The 19902-nt window shown below is 33.7% G+C and overlaps 1 protein-coding gene across 2 annotated transcripts in view; it reads left to right on the top strand.

Annotated features, from left to right (window-relative positions):
- Positions 1–1393: 1393 nt before the first annotated feature.
- The window catches only part of clgn (calmegin), a 35610-nt gene continuing 17101 nt past the window's right edge, over positions 1394–19902 (top strand). The window contains exons 1-14 of one of the 2 annotated variants that reach the window (XM_005160003.5): positions 1394–1543; positions 2073–2246; positions 3157–3230; positions 4061–4119; positions 5485–5626; positions 5725–5806; positions 5967–6159; positions 8137–8326; positions 8744–8857; positions 12368–12524; positions 15187–15402; positions 15500–15616; positions 18430–18589; positions 18681–18811. In XM_005160003.5, the coding sequence (XP_005160060.1) occupies positions 2073–2246; positions 3157–3230; positions 4061–4119; positions 5485–5626; positions 5725–5806; positions 5967–6159; positions 8137–8326; positions 8744–8857; positions 12368–12524; positions 15187–15402; positions 15500–15616; positions 18430–18589; positions 18681–18811 (1809 nt within the window). In that variant the 5' untranslated portion in view covers positions 1394–1543. Of the gene's footprint in view, positions 1544–2072; positions 2247–3156; positions 3231–4060; positions 4120–5484; positions 5627–5724; positions 5807–5966; positions 6160–8136; positions 8327–8743; positions 8858–12367; positions 12525–15186; positions 15403–15499; positions 15617–18429; positions 18590–18677; positions 18812–19902 lie in introns of both variants that reach the window. The other variant, NM_001077541.1, reaches the window with a different exon arrangement.

Here is a 19902-nt window from a genome sequence, read left to right as displayed (position 1 = left end):
AGCCTGCCTGTTGGATATTTCACACTGGATGAAAGATCATCATCTTCAGCTGAACCTCGCAAAAACGGAAATGCTTATAGTTTCTGCCAACCCGACTCTACACCATAACTTTTCAATCCAGATGGATGGGGCAACCATTACTGCATCCAAAATGGTGAAAAGCCTTGGAGTAACGATTGATGACCAACTAAACTTCTCTGACCACATTTCTAGAACTGCTCGATCGTGCAGATTTGCACTCTATAACATCAGAAAGATCCGACCCTTCTTATCTGAACATGCAGCTCAACTCCTTGTTCAAGCTCTTGTTCTCTCCAAACTGGATTACTGCAACTCTCTACTAGCTGGGCTTCCAGCTAACTCTATCAAGCCTCTTCAACTGCTCCAGAATGCAGCAGCACGGGTTGTCTTCAATGAACCTAAACGAGCACATGTCACTCCGCTGCTAGTCCGTTTGCACTGGCTGCCAGTTGCTGCTCGCATCAAATTCAAAACTCTGATGTTTGCCTACAAAGTGACTTCTGGCCTAGCACCTTCTTATCTGCACTCACTTCTGCAGATCTATGTGCCCTCCAGAAACTTGCGTTCTGTGAATGAACGTCGCCTCGTGGTTCCATCCCAAAGAGGGAAAAAATCACTTTCGCGAACGCTCACGCTCAATCTGCCCAGTTGGTGGAATGAACTCCCTAACTGCATCAGAACAGCAGAGTCACTCGCTATTTTCAAGAAACGACTAAAAACTCAACTATTTAGTCTCCACTTCACTTCCTAATCTGCAATTGCCTCTTTGAATATCACACTAATTGTACAAAAAAAAAAAAAAAAAAAAAAAAAAAACTACTAACACTTCCCTTCTTAGACTTTACAGACCTGAAACTTGCCTTTAGTACTTATTCATTGTTGCTCTTAGTTGTGTAAATTGCTTCCTTGTCCTCATTTGTAAGTCGCTTTGGATAAAAGCGTCTGCTAAATGACTAAATGTAAATGTAAATGTAAAATGGGCATAATAAAGTAAATATTTTTATCAAGTATTGTAAAAGATTTTTTATTTTATTTTAGGGAAACATACAGAAAAAAATAACATATAGACAAACATATTCACAATGGCTAGAATAGCTAGAAAGTCTCTAAATGATTAAAATGATGAATGAGACCTTAATTTTGATAGGCGGAAGTGGATTTATCGCACGGTCACGTAGAAAGTGACATCAAATAAATGACTGGAGAAACAAACTGGACTTTTATTCTCGAATGAGATGTGAGAGTGGGCACTTATCTATGTTCCCTAAAACAGGGTAGTGGTTATGAACACTGATGAGTGCACTGGCTAGAATGTTTTGTAAATAAAAGAGACTTTTATTTTGACAGGCATTGCGGAAGTGGTTTTTATCGCAGAGAGGCGGTTGTCATCCTGCGCTTCTGATAAAACTGGCTATCGCTCTCATTCATAGCGGACTCTTCGCGCCGAAACGCTGGATGACAAACACATCCGCTTAAGCCACAGTTAACCGACACATCGCCAATATCAGTTCAGCTGGAGAAGGTGAGTAAATAAAGACATTTTCTGATAAACACCTGAAACGGTCACGCAGACGAGCAACATCATCTTCTTCATCATCTTCTTCATCGTCATCACCCAGCTAACGGTACCGCTGCTAGCCAGAGGACGTTATAATAATGTTATAACTAATTGTGATAAAAAAAACCATTGAAATGTTTTGTCATTTAGACTAAAATAACTAAAGACAGAAGAGCTGGAGGTAATTGTTAATAATAAGTTATGCAATTAATATATTTGGAAGATAAGCTTTTTTCTTCTTTTGACTATTTGCTGTTGTAATTCAGTTATCAGCATTTAATAAAACAAGAAGCCATTACAGGAAAAACATTGAAACGTGCAATAATAAGCACGTCTAAAAGCAGATGTGTCGATCAATATCGGGGTCAAAGTGTCATCCGATCAGAAGCTCCGCCCCAAAGAAAAATAAAAACAAATTCAGTTTTATGACACATTTTCAGTGTTGTTCATCCTTTTTTGCATCTTTAAAAACTGTTATTGTGTATATTTGTAGATGAAGTTGCGGTGGAGCTGGACGTGCTTCTTGTTACTCTCCATCTCCATGGTAACATTGGCCCAGGATGAAGACCTGGAGGATGAAGAGGAAGCTCAAGTGGAAGATGGAGATTTGGACATGGAGGCTGACAGCTCTGAAAGCGTTGAAGCTGATGCTAATGTGTCCTTTCAGGTTCAAAATAATTAGCACTCATTTAAAATACAGGGATTTGTTATAATGCTCGTCAGAAAATATGATTACAAAATTTTATATTAGGGTTTCTGCAGGGTCTTAAAATGTCTTAAATCCATGTCTTAAATGTACAAAATAGTTTTTTAGGCCTAAAAAAATCTTAAATTCACTGAAATATTGTGTTGTAGGTCTTAAATTTTTTTTTAAACAAGTCTTAATTTTCTTTTGTTCGTGTATTGCTAGCAAATCTGGTTCAAAACCCATACAATCACCAACAATCCATCTCAGTAAAATTAAAATTTTAGAGAAATTTTAATAGAAAAAACTCTTTTTATCGTAATAGTTTAATTATTTTCCTTACAATAACATTAGTTTAAAAGTGTTCTATGTATTTCCTGGTGAAGACACAGACCTGGACAGATTGTCATGCATAGATTTATATTATTATAACTTTTGAAACTTTTGAAACATTTGTTTATTTAAAAGAATATATATATATATATATATATATATATATATATATATATATATATATATATATATTTTTTTTTTTTTTTTTTTTAAGTGAATGGATACAAGAAGAGCTTGAGGGTTTTTAATCAATATTTAAAATATTTTGCTAAGAAATATAAAAAATATAATTTTTTATTATTAATTTATTGTTGTATTAAATTAAAGTGTTATTTTTGACAGAGCAAATAAAAATCTTTCCCCTCTGGGTAAATTGAAAAATTCCTCAGCCTTTAGCCCTTTATAAGTAAAAAATTTAATTCATAATAGATTCATAATTCTTAAAATGTCTTAAATTTAACTTGGTGAAACCTGCAGAAACCCTGGATATAATCGTGATGCCCCCAGTCCTCTGATCTTCTTTGTGATATTTATTTTTAATCTTTTTTTACATGCTTAGGTAACGTACAAAACTCCAGTTCCAACAGGAGATGTTTTCTTCACTGAGACATTTGATGACGGATCTTTGGGCAGGTTTGTAGATTTCAAATAGTTTTGCATGATATTTTAGATGGTTTTTGTGGTTTGTTATCCAAGCATGAATTTGTATTCTTCTTTTTTACCTTTTCTTGTAAAATATTAAATATACTGTAACTATATAACTGTAAGATTTAGTATTTGTTGTTATTGTGTCATTAATATTGTGTTATTATCAAAATTAGTTATTAATTCTATCAGATGTACAGAATTATTAGCCCCCCTTTGATTTTCTTTTTAAAATTTTTCACAAATGATGTTTTACAGAGCAAGGACATTATCACAGTATGTCTGATAATATATTTTCTTCTGGATAATATCTTGTTTTATTTTGGCTAAAATAAAAACAGTTTTTAATTTTTTAAAAACTATTTGAAGGTCAATATTATTAGCCTCTTTAGTCTATATTTTTTGATGTACTACAGAACAAACTATCGCTATACAATAACTCCCCTACTTACCCTACTCTGCCTAGTTAACCTAATTAACCTTGTTTAAATGTCACTTTAAGCTGTATAGGAGTGTCTTGAAAAATATCTTGTCAAATATTATTTACTGTCATCATGGCAAAGATAAAATAAATCAGTTATTAGAAATGAGTTATTAAAACTATTTTGTTTAGAAATGTGTTGAAAAAACCTTTTTGTTTTACAGAAATTGGGGAAAAAATATACAGGGGGTAATAATTTAGAGGGCTAATAATTCTGACTTCAACTGTAATTGTGCAGAAAAGCGATTATATAGTCAACTTATTATTTTTTTATGAAAATATGATTATGATATGTTAATGATATATATATATGATTGCGTTTCATTATTTTCTGCAGTTGGCAGGTGTCTAAAACAATGAAGGAGGACGCTGATGAAGATATTGCAAAATATGATGGTTAGTTATCCAGCATGGTTTAACTTTCTTCATGCTTAGAGCTCTATTCAATTCTTTTTATTCCAGACATAGTTTGTTTCCCTCCTAATTTCTCTGAACCAAATTAAATTTTAGTAATGCATTAATGCAGTCTAACACTTTAGTATTACATTTAGACGCTTTCTCAGATTCTAGTTTATTAGTAACACTTTAGGTACCAATTCACGGTATTAACAAACCATTAACTAACACTACTATCCTAATAAACTACTAATTAGCCATTTATTAATAGTTAGTGAGGTTAAAGTTTGGTTTAGGTATTGGGTTGGATTAGGGATGCAGAATAGGATCATACTTTGTAATAACTAAAGAACGGTTAATGTTCTAATAATAGACGGGTAATAAGCCAGTACTAAATACTGTGAATTGTGACCTAAACTAAAGTGTTAACAGTTTATTTATCTTAAAATGAAAACATTTAAGAATAGTTGTTTTGATTGTGTCTAAAACATTTTTTTCCATATGTTTTTAAGTCAATACTTGATTCAAAATGTTCTCTTTTTTGTTGTGTGTTTTGTTGTAAAGAGGCTGCTGTTTACATGTTATGACAAACTGTACAATGTAATTTTTATAACTGGATTGTAGAACAGCATTATAATGTTCCACTATTTGGAAACCATAAGGTCCTATAGCTGAGTCAAGAAATTTGTGGAATATCATGGCATTTTAAAACGTCTATTCCAGACATTGAAAAAAAAAAATTAAATAAATAAATAAATAAATAAATAAATATATATATATATATATATATATATATATATATATATATATATATATATATATATATATATATATATATATATATATATATATATATATAATTTTTTATAAATTTAAAGGCTTAGATGGGTGTAAAAAATATATAATTATTTCAATATTTATTTAATGTTGAATTAATGTTACAATCTAAATGAGAAGATTAACAAGCCCTTTGAATTAAATAAAGCAATCCAGTCCAGCTTTGCTTGAGGCTTTAGCACTATGTCCTAAACAGATGTAACTTGATAACACATTATTAAATATATATTATTCTTTTTGTTGCTTGTTCAAACAGCTTGTTTAAAATGAGCTGAAACAACACTTACTTTTGTTCTATCTGGAGACAACTTAATTGTTTTATGTTCAATCCACTTAAATAAAAAAAAAACTATGAAATTAACACAAATGTTTGTGTTGGGAAAACATGAAGACATAATTTGTGTGTGACAACTGAAAGTAATTGTGTGGAACCAAGCATTTTTACAGTGTATCATAGGTCATGGAAATTCAGCTTTTTGGTTCGTGAAAGTCTGGTAATTTGAGTGGGAACCTTTTCATTGTCTGTAGGTAAATGGGAGGTTGAGCCCCTGAAGGAAAATACAGTGCCTGGTGATTTAGGTTTGGTGCTGAAATCTCGTGCCAAGCATCATGCAATCTCGGCTCTGCTTAACAAACCATTTGTGTTTAAGGACAAACCTCTCATCGTCCAGTAAGTGTGTTTTGTATTTGTTGTAATCTGACATTTGACATACCTTGGATTTCTTTAATAAAACTTGTTAATTCTAACAAAACCCAATCTATATACAGGTACGAGGTCAATTTTCAAGATGGAATTGACTGTGGCGGTGCCTACATCAAGCTTTTGTCAGACTCTAAAGACTTAGAGCTGGTATGTTAATTGTCTGTTTCGTATTACCAGAACAAATTAGAAAAAAAATTCCTTTGTGTGCTTAAAGATGCTAATTTTATAGAATACTAAAATAGTAAGGTACTATTGGATTTATATAGCAGATTATGAATATGATATGATGTATATTAATGACTCACAGGAACAGTTCCATGATCGCACACCGTACAGCATCATGTTTGGGCCAGACAAATGTGGAGAAGACTACAAACTGCACTTCATCTTCAGACATAAAAATCCCCTCAATGGAGACGTGGAAGAAAAACATGCCAAACGACCCGATGTTGATCTGAAGAAGATCTACACTGATAAAAAGACTCACCTCTTTACACTTGGTGCGTATGCTGTAATGAAAGCACTTGTGGAAACCTGTTACTTTTTATTATATAGAGATTATAAAAGGGCAATTGCATAAAGATGGCTCAGTGGTTAGCACTGTCGCCTCACAACAAGAAGGTCACTGGTTTGAGGCCTGGCTGGGCCAGTTGGCATTTCTGTGTAGAGTTTCCATGTTCTTCTCGTATTGGTGTGAGTTTCCTCCGGCTGCTCCAGTTTCCCCCACAGTCACAGCTATAGATGAACTGAATAAAGTTAATTGGCCATAGTGTATGTGCGTATGAGTGTGTATAGATGTTTTCCAGTACTGGTTTGCAGCTGGAAGAGCATCCGCTGTGTAAAACATATGGTAGATGGTATGGTTTGCGGTTCATTCCGCTGTGGCGACCCCTGATAAAAAAAGGGATTAAGCCGAAGGTAAATGAATGAATAAATGAGATAATATAGAAGTAATAAAGAAGCGTATTTAATCAGTTATAACAATGAGAGGTAAAATCTAAAAAAGAATGTCACCTAGTGGTGTTACGGATGACAAATCTCACGGTTTGGATCACATTACAGTTTTTGAGTCATGGATCTAACCATTTTTGGATCAGCAAAAAGGGGAGGAAACAAATGTTATTTGCTTTTTCATTTATCACACTGTAGAACCCCAAAAGTTAAGGTAATTCAAACCAATTGAGGAAACCGATTGCAACAAACCATTTAAGTTAAACAAATCCTAATGAGTACTGTGAACTTAATCCATTTGAGAAAATAAAGCAATTTGAGCACAGTAAAACCCAATAAATGAAGAGAACTCAAACCAACTGAGTACTGTAAAACCCAATAAGTTAAGTCAACTCAAACTGTTTGAGGAAACCGATTGTGATAAACCATTTGAGTTGGTAATCTATAAGAGCACTGTGAACCTACCCAATTTAAGTTGAAGTTAAAAGGTATTTAAATAGCTCATTACCTTGACACTGAGTTCAAAACTCTTTTCAAATGAGTAGAATTAACTTTCAGTCAATTTTGAGTTAACTACACTCATTTTACTTGATAAAGTTGACTGTTGAGTTTTACAGTGTACAAAAACAGCAATGCAAGAAATTTTTGGTTTTAACAAACATTGATAAGAACCTGTCATTTTAATAAAAATATAATCAAGAAATTACCAGCTCAATAAATATTCAATACTGTGAAAAATGATCTTTGCTACAGTTGCTGATAAGGCTAAATGTATAATTTTAACATTATAATCTTGTTTTAGTCTCATTTTCAAATAATGATTCAGTAACTCACTCACAAAAAACTATCATGTTCTATAACTAGATGTGTCTTTTTTGAAGAATTAATATTTTTTTAATGGCTGGTTGTCACCATTGTTGGTTTAAACAATGTAATTGCTACAACTTTCTTTTTAAGCGTCAAGTTGCATTAAACAGTGATTTTAATCTTTACCATAAACATCAAGGTTTATATATGAACTAAAAACTGTTCTCCCAGTACTTCTGTGTTATTTTATTGTTTTATGTTTGTAACTAGGAAATAATACAGGCTGAAAAGACTGAGGATCGAATCTCTTTATCGGTCAAACGCAGATTTGGATGCAGCGCATCAAAGGATTAATAAACATACGCGAATGACCATAATATATGCTACGTGGACAAAATGGTTTCATAATTGTGATTTGAATGACATGGGATGCAATCATTGCAAATTTCGTAATAAATGATGCATCATGCGATTAGATTTGAATTATGTGGGATGCGATCATTATTACAAATTTAGAAAAAATCTGTAGGTCATGTGCGTACCGGACCGTGGGTCAATTGTGTCCATTATATCCATAGTGTCACACTATTACATAAAAAAATGTAATTTCACTTTTCTTAAAACACAATTTAGCTTGCATGTAATGATTTATATACAGTCATTTAGAGGCAATAGTTGAATCAATAATTATTTGTACTCTTCTTTTTTATTTATTTCAGTTCTGAATCCTGACAATAGCTACGAGACCTTCATTGACCAGTCCAGTGTTAGCAGGGGAAGTCTGTTGACCGATGTCGTTCCACCTGTCAACCCTCCAAAAGAGATCGATGATCCCAAAGACTCCAAACCGGAGGACTGGGATGAGAGAGCCAAAATCCCAGACCCAGAAGCTGTTAAACCTGAAGAGTGGTGAGTGTGGTTTTAAATATCAAGCAAAGTCAAAATGCAAAGAATTTCTTTGGCATGGTTTTCTTGAGGAGCCATGTATAGGAATGACAGGATTCCCATGCTTCTTCAAAGTACTTGAATGTAAGACATATGGATTCAAGGTATGGAAAGTACTTAAAAACAAACATAGGTCTCTGAAAGTGCTTGAATTAAACTTAAAACGAGTTTATGGTGTTATTTTAACAATTGTACTGAATAAAAATAGACAAATTCTTAATTTAAACTTGTACAAGAACTGACAACTAATGCACATTTTGTCATTGATGCTTAAAAAGTCCCTAAATCTGCTGTTTATGAAAGAACCCTGGAATGAAGGTGTGTTAAATTAAGAAAGAATGGCGAAAGTCAAGTCATTTCTTTGTATCTGTGTCTATATAGGGATGAAGAAGCCTTAGCTAAGGTTCCTGATCCAGATGCAGTGAAGCCTGATGGTTGGCTGGATGATGAGCCAGAGTTTGTGTCTGACCCCACTGCTGAAAAGCCTGATGACTGGTGAGAACAAATGTATCGGTAGCACTTTATTTTACAATTTTCTTATGTACAGTCTATATAATTATTTTAGTTTACACACTGAAAAAATTACACTTTGAACCATTGTATTATAACATTACTGCAATTTGTTACAGCTACATTTTCTTTTTTGTTTCTCTCAAAGTATAATTTAACTGTGATTCAATTAAACAATACAATTGTATTTAATCATAATCAAAAATATTGATTGTGGTCAAGAAAAAAGTTACTTACACGCAAAACAAAAATATTGCTTAAAATAGAGACACTAAATATGTGTTTGTTTGTTTTTTACTTTAGGGCAAAGTATAATTTTGGTTTGGACCTGTAATTGAATTCTGTAATTTGCTACAGCTAAATTAATAAATTAAGCTCTAAATATTTATTCTGTCCAAGAAAAAAAATATACATTGACTCCAAGGTAAAATATTGTTTTTGTAAATGATGAGTTATTAAATTAAATTGGTACAAAATTCAAATAAAGTTCTACTTTGGACTACTTCTACTTAGACTACTACAACTTAGTTCTACTTAGTTTTTTTTTTTGCAATGCATAGTACATTAAAACTTCCATTAAAACATTAAAACTAAAGCCCTAAATCTAACCATGTATTTTCCTTAAATAGCTCAGTACTTTTTTGGCAAGCAAACTATTAGTGTTTCTAAAGTATTTCCTTTAAGCTAATGCTTCTATCAATGCTCAATGAGGAGAATCACTTTATTTGAAAATATAAACATTCAATGAAATATGATTTAGGTGCAAAAGAATTTTAAATTGAGTACATATATTAAGGCTGCAGGATATTTCCAAAAAAACCTGACTTTTCAATATTTTGTTGTCCTGCCATATATAATACAGTATTGCGAAATTAATACAGTTTCACTTGACTTGAATAGCTCTATTTGGAAAGAATTCATCTTTTTAAATTAATCATCACATACATACATCGTCTACATAAATAATGATAAAATACAAGCATACAGTAAATAAATGCAATAAAGCAAAGATACAAATCAAATAAACAGTTCTTTATGGGTTTCTAGAGAGTCTTAACAGAATACAAGTACAGAAATCAAATGTAAAGATCTGTATGGTTTAAACTTTCTTCAATTGCTTACACTGTCACATGCAATAAAAGCATATGAATATGTTAAAATATGTTTAAATATCGTAGTGACTTCATAAATCATGTGTTATAGTGAACTATAATCCTGATTCGACTTTGCACATATTGTAATATTGTGACTATTGCTATGGTGAAACAATAAAAACCATTTCAATGTGGTGATGTCATTGGTCCATGAACATTTCCTGCTTGTAATCAAACTATTTCATAACTAACAAGAGGCAATTCAATCATAACTTAATGTTAAAACAGCTATCATAACATTATTTATCAATATGTGGCTGTTTTTGGATTCTCGGAAGCTTTAGAAATTAAAAATGTAAAACAAGAAATACACTTTGACCATTGCTTTTTTGACATATCCATCAAAATGGTCTATATACTAATAAACATTTTCTTCTAGCAAGAAAAAGTCAAAACACTACTTTGTAGCTTTGGGGCCTGAACGGGTCTCAACAAACAGTTTATCTCCATTTACAGAAACGTACTGGCTGATGGCAGAGGAGATAGTGGGTTGGACTAGGTTAAAATGGAGAAGCTGATAGTAAAATGGCCTGCAAGGAATAATTCATTCTATAGATCTTGAGAAGAGTGTGTGGAAATGATGGTTTTTACCTGCTCATCAGTTAATGTAGGGAAAAATAAAGCACTAAACATTGAGTTTTGTCAAAGTAGTATGAAGAGGACACTGACTTGAGTCATGTTGTATGTACTTCGAACTTTAGAAGATATAATTCAGTTCGATAAGCCCATGTACCGATGCATACAGGGTTCAGAGGCCAGATTTTTGGGGCTAAAATGGCTTGATGGTAAATAACTTAACCTTTTTTCTGTAAAACAGCATTAGCGACTGAACTTTTAAACGTACACTTTTGCCTAGGCCTATTTTTTAAGTTATTAGACAATGGTTTTTATTTAGAGAGTCTTTAAAGGAATTATTTTCAAAGGTGAATACTTCAAAAATGGTAGAATTTTATATATATTTTTATGTATCATTTACTGTTGCTGATGTCTTATTGTGTCATTATATAAAAGTTCTGTTTATAAAATGGTTATAAAAATGATTTGTTTTTGACATTTAATAGCCAGGAAAACTGATATGGCAATTTGTGAGACGTTTGTGGGCTTTCTTATCAAAAAGAGAAAAACAAAGAAATAATGAAAGAGATTAATAGTTCTAAAACTGGAATGTGCTAAGTCATGCATGTATTTATTTTTTGTTGCAAACGATAATATTTAATCATTTAGAAGTGGTGAAATGACTGAATGTGAAACTTCTAGGTCTGAGACTTGATAAATGATAAGTGAATTTTGGCAAAACTTTCAAAAATTCATTCTTAATTTTATTCCTAATATGCTGAAATCAGCTCCACTAATGTTTCTTGTCTTATTCAGATCAGATTTAAAGTGCATGAATCCTATTTTCAGTTCAAAGTGGTTCTGTTTCAGTATATTATTGGCCAGTTATTTATGTTTTAAGGGCTTAACGAAATAAAGAAAGAGATTAGTAAAAAAATATTGTGAAGTAAAACATTTAAACCTTTTCAAAATAATTGATTTAATGCAATTATATGACTGTCCTAACCACAACCTATAAACACACTTTAGTCAAAGCCACATTTTATCAGAAAGGTCATAAAATGTCAATTCTTTAAAATTTAGCTTTATGAATCATAATTATAAAATGAAACTTTACTTTGTGTGGATAATTATCTTTAATGTTATGCCTATTTTGCAGACAATGACTCATTTTTTAAATTATATTGATGTCGTAGTCTGTAAAAAAAATACTTTACCTAAATCGTGTTTAATTCAAAACAGCACCAAAAATGTGAATGTTGAATAGTGTCTACTTTAAGCTTAAATGTACTTTAATGTTAATAGTGTTCCTTAATAAAATAACGTTCCTCCATCATTCAGAGATACTTTTATGTAAAAGCTAAACATGCTTATAACGAACATACTAGATTTTATAATATTTTAAAAGATTAAAAGGTTTTTATTCTGGCAAATGAATAAAATCAATGAGTTTTAAATTGGTATTCTGAATTTCTAAGGCTGTAATTTGATAGTTTTTTTAAATCATAAAATCATTCTCTGACATAAATTCCTGCTTAACATTTGAAAAGCTGTCCTAAAAAGTCTTACATTCTTTGATTTGACCATTTTAATGACTTTGGCACTGATGAACGTTCAAACGATCAAATTCATGAAGTATCTCAGATGAGAAAATCTGTTACCTTGGCATTGTAAAATATTAATACCCTAGAACATTATGAATACCCTATAATATATTGAATATCTTTGCTTTATTGCTTTGTCAATAAAACTCCTTTTTATTAATAATACTCCCTCTTTCTCTTAGGGATGAGGAAATGGATGGAGAATGGGAAGCTCCTCAGGTTCCAAATCCGGCATGTACATCTGCTCCAGGCTGTGGTGAATGGAAGCCACCCATGGTCAATAATCCTAAGTATAAGGGCAAATGGAAAGCTCCTCTTATAGACAACCCCAACTACCAGGTACTGGCAACTAGACTCATCAAGAAAGAAATGTTGCTCATGTGCTTGTATTTCATTTAAGGAGACATGTTGGGCCCTGTTTCACATTGAAAACGTAGTTATTATGTCTTGTTAAACTTGCTCTTATTTGGGTGTGAGCAAAAAACACTTTTTGTGTGTGTCCCTTTAAATGCAAATGAGTTGTCGCCATTTCCAGAAGAAGGTAGAGCTTTTAAGTGTTATTCTGATACTCTAGAAACAACTAAACAAGCAAATCTCATACAGAAAATTTGTAAGAAATTACCAGTGGTGGACGATTCTATTTAGCTCAACTGACCCTTTACTAAGCCACGCCCTCCTTAGTTACTGTTGCTACACCTGTCAAACTTTCGTGCCTGGCAAGTCTTTTACAATATGTATGCACCGGTGTCAGACATTGCAAGGGATATAATGTCATTTTTGGCAAACAGGTACGTTATCCGAGAAAGCCAGACAAAAAAAGGACTGCAGTTTGCATTACAGGGATATATTCACCACATAATAGGCAACCAATTAGAGAATAATTCAATCAAAATTTAAGCTAGCTTAGCCTAGCCGCCTCATACACTGACCATTCAACAGCTTAGCTCATGCTCAGCAAGAGAGGTGACATTTAAAAAGAATCTAATAATAACAAATTAAAGCGTGATTTCTCTATTTTTAGCCCAAAAGCCTGATAAACTATTGTTGTGCAATGAAATATAGCGTTACAAACCAAAGAGGAAACACGCTAGGTCAGTGTTTTTACATAGTTCATTCAAAGAGAGATTTGTGCCGAATATTAGCATCATTGACCCATAACAATGTACTGTAATTTACCTATAACTGTCAGTATATTTGTGTGCTCTTTATAAATTAATGAACAACAGCTGGGGGTAGAGTATATTGATCGCAAGTACTCAGTTTGTGATCACATCTCTGTTTTGTTCTGTTGATTTGTAATATCAAATATTCGTAGCTTGAAATAGATGGACATATGAAGTTCAGTAAAGTTAGCAACAGATTTTCAGATTCGTATTTGTCGAATCAATAACTCTTGTCATTATGATCTATTCGCTATTAGTATGACTACGTTACTATGGCGAAGGCTTAAACAGAGCATTGCTCATAATATCAAATGAAAAAAAAGAATTAGACAGCTGTGAAACATAACCTGCTTTGTATTTTTATAGGAAACACCGTTTAGATCTGTTTAGGGTTAGAGGTGTGTGAGTTATTGTTGTCAGTCTATCACTGAATGTGTCAGGAATATCAAAACAAAACCAACTTATTTCCGCTCCTTTAGCGCCCCTCACACAGCTTGATCCAGGCTGGCATTTCTCCTCTTGGATTTTTGGTTTTGAAAAGGGAAAAAAAGTCCACCATCCAGTCCAAACTTTTAGGACACCGGTTTCAGATTTGCATAATCCATATGAACAACACGCTGACCTGTTTCCCTCGCTCGAAAGCTTGACAGAGCCCCTGCTCGTAGCTACGGTTGCTAAGCCACGATTGGTGGGTTGCGGTTTTTGGGTGTGGCTTAGCGAAGGGTCAATTCATCTTTAGTACTATAGTGTTTTTTTTTACAATGCAGATTGTGTCAAAGTAGCTAAACATAGATGAAAGGCGAATTAAAAAGTCGTAATTGTTCAAATTGTAAAACATTCCAGCAAGTCAGGCAGGCAGGAAAGTAGTGTAGAATGTTAGTGGAGTTTTGGATCGATTGAAATGGGTTAATTTCAGATTATTATTAATGTCACTGTTGAAGTTCAGTTTCATTTATTCGATCAGTGTAATGCAAATGTAAATGCTGAAGGATAAGCCAATGAAGGGTAGCTCCACCAGTGAGTTTTGCTGTTTTCAGTGTTCAAGCTGGTGTCAGAAAATGAAACTGTTAACCACTGACATCCATAGTAGGAAAAACAAATACTTCGAAATCTCTTCGAAATCACTTCAAAATCAATGGTTACTGGTTTCCAGCATTTTTCAAAATATCTTCAACAGAAGAAGGAACACAAATGGGTTTGTGACAAGTGAATGGGCAGTAAATTATAAATGTTTAATTTTTTGGGTGAACTTCCTTTCATTCAGGTTATTCCCAGCTTTATCAAGAGTCGCCAAGGCTAAATGAACTGCCAATTATTCTGGCAGTTGTTTTACACAGCAGATGCCCTTCCAATCACAATCCAGCACTGGAGGTTGTACTCTCAGCCCTTACACTCTATCATTCACACACTTTGGCTGATTTGGTGTATTCAATACACCTATATCACGCCATTGGAGCCATATATGAGACACTTGACCTCCTTTAGTGGACTTTGCTATGCTGGGTACTAAGAGAAGCTTTGAGTTTTGAGATCTTAAAGAGATCTTAAAGAGCCCCCAAACTGTACAGAGACAGAAGGTCGGTTAGATAAACAAGAGCTAGACTATTTAAAGCTTTATAGGTAAGAAGCAATGTTTTATAATCAATATAGTACTTAACAGACAGCCAGTCTAAGGAGGATGAAATTGGCGTGATATGATTGTATTTGACCTGGTAAGAACTCAGATACTTCTAGAACGCATTAAACAAATGACTGATATGATTCCTCGCTCATCATTAAGAGAGCAGGGAGAAAAAAACAAACATTTGTATTTACAGACTCTGTATATTTATTCACAGGGTGTGTGGAGTCCACGTAAGATCCCAAACCCCGACCACTTTGAGGACCTTCACCCATTTCGGATGGAGCCATTCAGAGCTGTGGGTCTGGAGCTTTGGTCTATGACATCCGACATTTACTTTGACAATTTTATTATCACCACAGAGAAGGAAGTGGCGGACCGCTGGGCTGCAGACAGCTGGGGACTCAAAAAACTTGTGGCGAGTGCCAACGAGGTACGCCCCTGACTCTCACCCATGTCTGCCTCTGGGCATTGTTGCTCATCAGGCTTTAACTTGGTTGTTGTACTCAGACTGTCTATTTCTGTCTCAGCCTGGAGTGTTGAGTCAGCTGGCACTGGCTGCCGAAGAGAGGCCATGGCTGTGGGTGATTTACATCCTTACCATCGGTTTGCCAATTGGACTGGTTGTGCTTTTCTGCTGGCCAAAGGTAAGGCCTGCTCCACAAAGAGGATCGTTCTTAATGCGTAAAGAAACACTTGATGTAGCAAGCCTGAGAGACAGCTATATTTAGACTTTCATATGCTGCAAATCATATAGATGTGTGGGTACAGCATAATAATTCATTACATAATCCGTTTTCATCACAAAGGATGATTTGGTTCCGTACAACCATAAGCAAATTGGATAACAAGAGAAGCAGGATAAAACACTCTGCCTACACAAATGCACAGTCAACCGTACACATTTACATCGCATTTACATTTTACAAGTATTCATTTAGCAGACTCTTTTATTCAAAGAGACTTACAAATGAGGACACTAGTGATTCATACTGAGGAGACTGAAAACTGCTGTAAAATAATGCAAAAAAGTGTGCCGGAACATTCAGTACGAGCACAGAGATTTGGGTCTGAAAACGTGAAGTTTCCTTCAGCTTACTCAAAACATGGTTTCGGTTTAATTTGAGTTGCTTTAATTGAGTTTTTAGTTTGATTTTTGTGTGTGTGTTTTTTTCTTTTTTTGTTTCTGAATTGTTTGTTTATTTGTTATTTAGATTCCATTATGTTTAGCTTTCATGTTTGTTCCATTTTTGTTTCAGTTTGTTTTTATTTTTGTTATTTTTGTCTTTGTTTTGCTTTAGTTTGTTTTTTATCTTTTGTTTTAATTTTCGGATTTTCTATTTGTTTTTTCTGGTTTGTTTTGATTTCTTTGGGTAATATTTCAAGTTTTTTTTATTTATTGTTTTTTATAAACTTTTTTGTTTGGCCAGCTTTTTGTTTTATTTTATTTTATGGTTGGATTTCTTTGTGCACTATTGTCATTTGTAGTGAGTTTTGCTTATGCAATCAGGGGTCCGTTCTTCATACGTGGATTACCCTATTAGCTGGATTTCGTTATTGGCAATTTGACATGATCCAGGATTGTTTTATTCTTCAAAATCTATCCGAGAGCTGTTGTCATAGCAACAGTTCCTGTTAGCTCAAACCTGCTAGGAAACAGGCCCATTTCAGATAAACAGGATTAGATTGGGTTTTTTTAAGCAAAGGTAATATTGAAAGTATATAACGAATGCTGATATTTTCTTACAGTACTAGTAATTGTATATACACGATAGATCAGTCCTTAAAAACACATGCAGCAATCTCAGATCAGTTCATCCAGATATTTCATATCTGATTTGCAAGCTTTTTGAAGAACCAAATTAGCCAGAGATCAGTTATCAGGATTAAAAGAACCCAGATCTGCCAAATCATCTTATAGGTAATTTAAGCGAGGTACAAAGAACAGATCTCAGGGCTGCACGATATTGGAACATTTTACATTTCGATAATTTTTTTCTCTGCGATATACAGTTGAAGTCAGAATTATTAGCCCCCCAATTTTCCCCAATTTCTGTTTCACAGAGAGAAGATTGTTTAAACACATTTCTAAACATAATAGTTTTAATAACTCATTTATAATCCCAGATGACAGTAAATAATATTTTACTAGATATTATTCAAGACACTAATATTCAGCTTAAAGTGACATTTAAAGGTCTAATGAGGTTAATTAGATTAACTAGGCAGGTTAGGGTAATTAGGCAAGGTATTGTATAAAGATGGTTTGTTCTGTAGACTATCGAAAAAAAATATAGCTGTAAGGGACTATTAATTTTGATCTTATAAGAAATTGTAAACTTCTTTTTTTCTAGCCAAAATAAAACAAATAAGACTTTTTTTGGAAGAAAAAAATATTATCAGACATACTGTGAAAATGTTCTTGCTCTGTTAAACATCATTTGGGAAATATTTAAAAAAGAAAAAAAATTCAAAAGGGACTAATAATTCTGACTGTATATATTGCGACATAATTTCACCAGATGGCTTAAATAGCTCTATTTGCAAAGTCGTTACATGGGAGGATTTTGTAGGGGAGAGAAATATAAATATATTTTAATTAATTTATTATATACATATATAATAAACAAAATACAGTCAAACACAATGGAGCAAATATTAAAGTGAAATGAACCATGCTTTATGGTTTTCTGGAGAGAGTCTAGCAGTATTCAGGTACAGAAATTGAATAATCAAATGCAAAATAGCACTGTACAGTCTTCACCATATAAATAATTCAATCAAATGAATCCTTATTAAACTTCTTTATGCACTATTAAAATGCTTTAAACTCTCTTCAAATGCTCACACACTCACAGGACTGAAAAACACATCCAGGAGATAAACTTTCACTCTATTATAGTTCAGTTCTGCAGTGTCTCCACAAATCTCATGTGTTTTGACCTGTGGTTTCTGGTCATCTATAATCCTAACTCAACATTGCATATCTTGCGATGTGACACTTGCGGATGCACACATTGCGATATCCATACTCAAACGATACATTGTGCAGCCCTACTTTGGTTTTATCTTTTACTTTGATCAGTGAATTTATTTATTTTTTACTTTGTCATATTCAAGTTAAGATCAAGGACTGGTCTTTTTAAGAATTATGGCTCAAATCCAGGATTTTCAGACATTTGCTGTGTGATAAGATCCACATAAAACATCATATACAGTTAACCAATCTTGTTGACAATGCAAACTCAGTTGATTTATTACTAAAGATTAGGGTGTTTAGGATTAGCTTGCAAGCACAAAATCCTCTTATTGAGTATTTATCGTTGGTAGCATAGCAACAGACTATCAGTATCATACTATAAAGTAGTACACAGGTACACACAAATATAAACAGGTGTGGTATAACAAACAGAATGACACCCGTCTTAAGTAGACTTGTATTTAAATGCGTGTATTGCAGAAGTCAGATGATGACTATGTCTACAAGAAAATCGATCAGCCCAAAACAGAATCAGAGGAGGTGGCTGAAGAAGAAGAAGAAGAGGAGGATGAGGAGGAAGGGGACGGAAAAGGAAAGGATGATGATGAAGCTAAAGCAGAGGAAGCTACTGAAGCTACTGGTTTGTGAAATGATTTAACTTCGTTCTACATTTTATCTTTTGTTTCGTTGTAGATATTGTGCATTTCCTAATTAGAATTCTCCTTTAGCAGGGGATGAGAATGGAGATATGATGGGGCAGGAAAATGGAGAAGATGGAGGAGAAACAGAGGAGGAGGAAGAGGAAGAGGACGAAGAGGAGGAAGAGGCCATTAAGCCAAATGAAACGGCCTCAGAGGATGAAGTAAGCACATTTGGGATGCCCTTTAATTTTCAATAACCAGGCTTTGGAATAATGTAAACGTGAGTCTAATACAGTTTTGTTTATGAACTGACTCACATTTATATGGAGTCCAGGAGGGGACGTGATGGTGGGGAAGAAAAGGTGGATGAAAAAAAATTAATAGGAGGAAAAAAACTGAGTAATAGGAAAATATATATATATATATATATATATATATATATATATATATATATATATATATATATATATATATGTATATATATATATATTATTTTTTTATATATATTATATATATATTTCACCTATGGTGAAAAATCTATTTTTCAAGCTGTTTGGACTGACATGTGTGTAGGTATAGTGTATAGACCGTCATATTGGGGTAATATAAACACACCATAACAACATAAAAACTGTGGACCAATTGGAGAGGTTTTTAGATCGACCACAACTTGACGTAGGAGTGCGGTCCCCCCGGCCACCATTATTGATTGACAGCTGCGTGTCACCATATCCTCAATTTGTTGTTTCATGTCCGTCATTTTCAGCGTGTGAGTCAAAGCAATTTCACTAGAGGAACACCCTTGCTCTATTTTTGGATGGAAGGCTCATTGAGCTCAACACAAGATCAGCATTCACCACATGGTCGCTGTAATCGGAATTATTGTTTGCATTTTGTTTGGACACTGTTTGTTTGTAGGTAGGTTTGCAAACATGTGTATTTTTTATTGCGTCTGCCTTAAACTTCAGCCGTTTGCATTTCTCGCGGTCACAGAAGCTCCCTGTACTCCTAACTAGGTGCAGATGGAAAGTGCGAGCACGTTGCCTCACCTGTGTGTCTCTCCTTTGGAAATAAAATAACAAACATGCCTGCAGGTCGCACACCAGAAGCGCCACGCAGCGCCATGGATTTTAGCATTCTAAACATAGGTTTCTATAAGGGTACACACAGCCACACTTCATATTTCTGCCGAGCCACAGAGCGCCATCTGAATAGCTTCATTTTAAATAACATCCAAATGTACGTGATTATTAGTCTCGGTGTACAAGCTCGGAACTTTAAACTAGCACACAGTTTGTGACGGGGTACTATA

Source organism: Danio rerio, chromosome 1, assembly GCF_049306965.1.
Source record: "Danio rerio strain Tuebingen ecotype United States chromosome 1, GRCz12tu, whole genome shotgun sequence".
NCBI lineage: Eukaryota > Metazoa > Chordata > Actinopteri > Cypriniformes > Danionidae > Danio > Danio rerio.
This window is presented reverse-complemented; position numbering and strand designations above follow the sequence as displayed.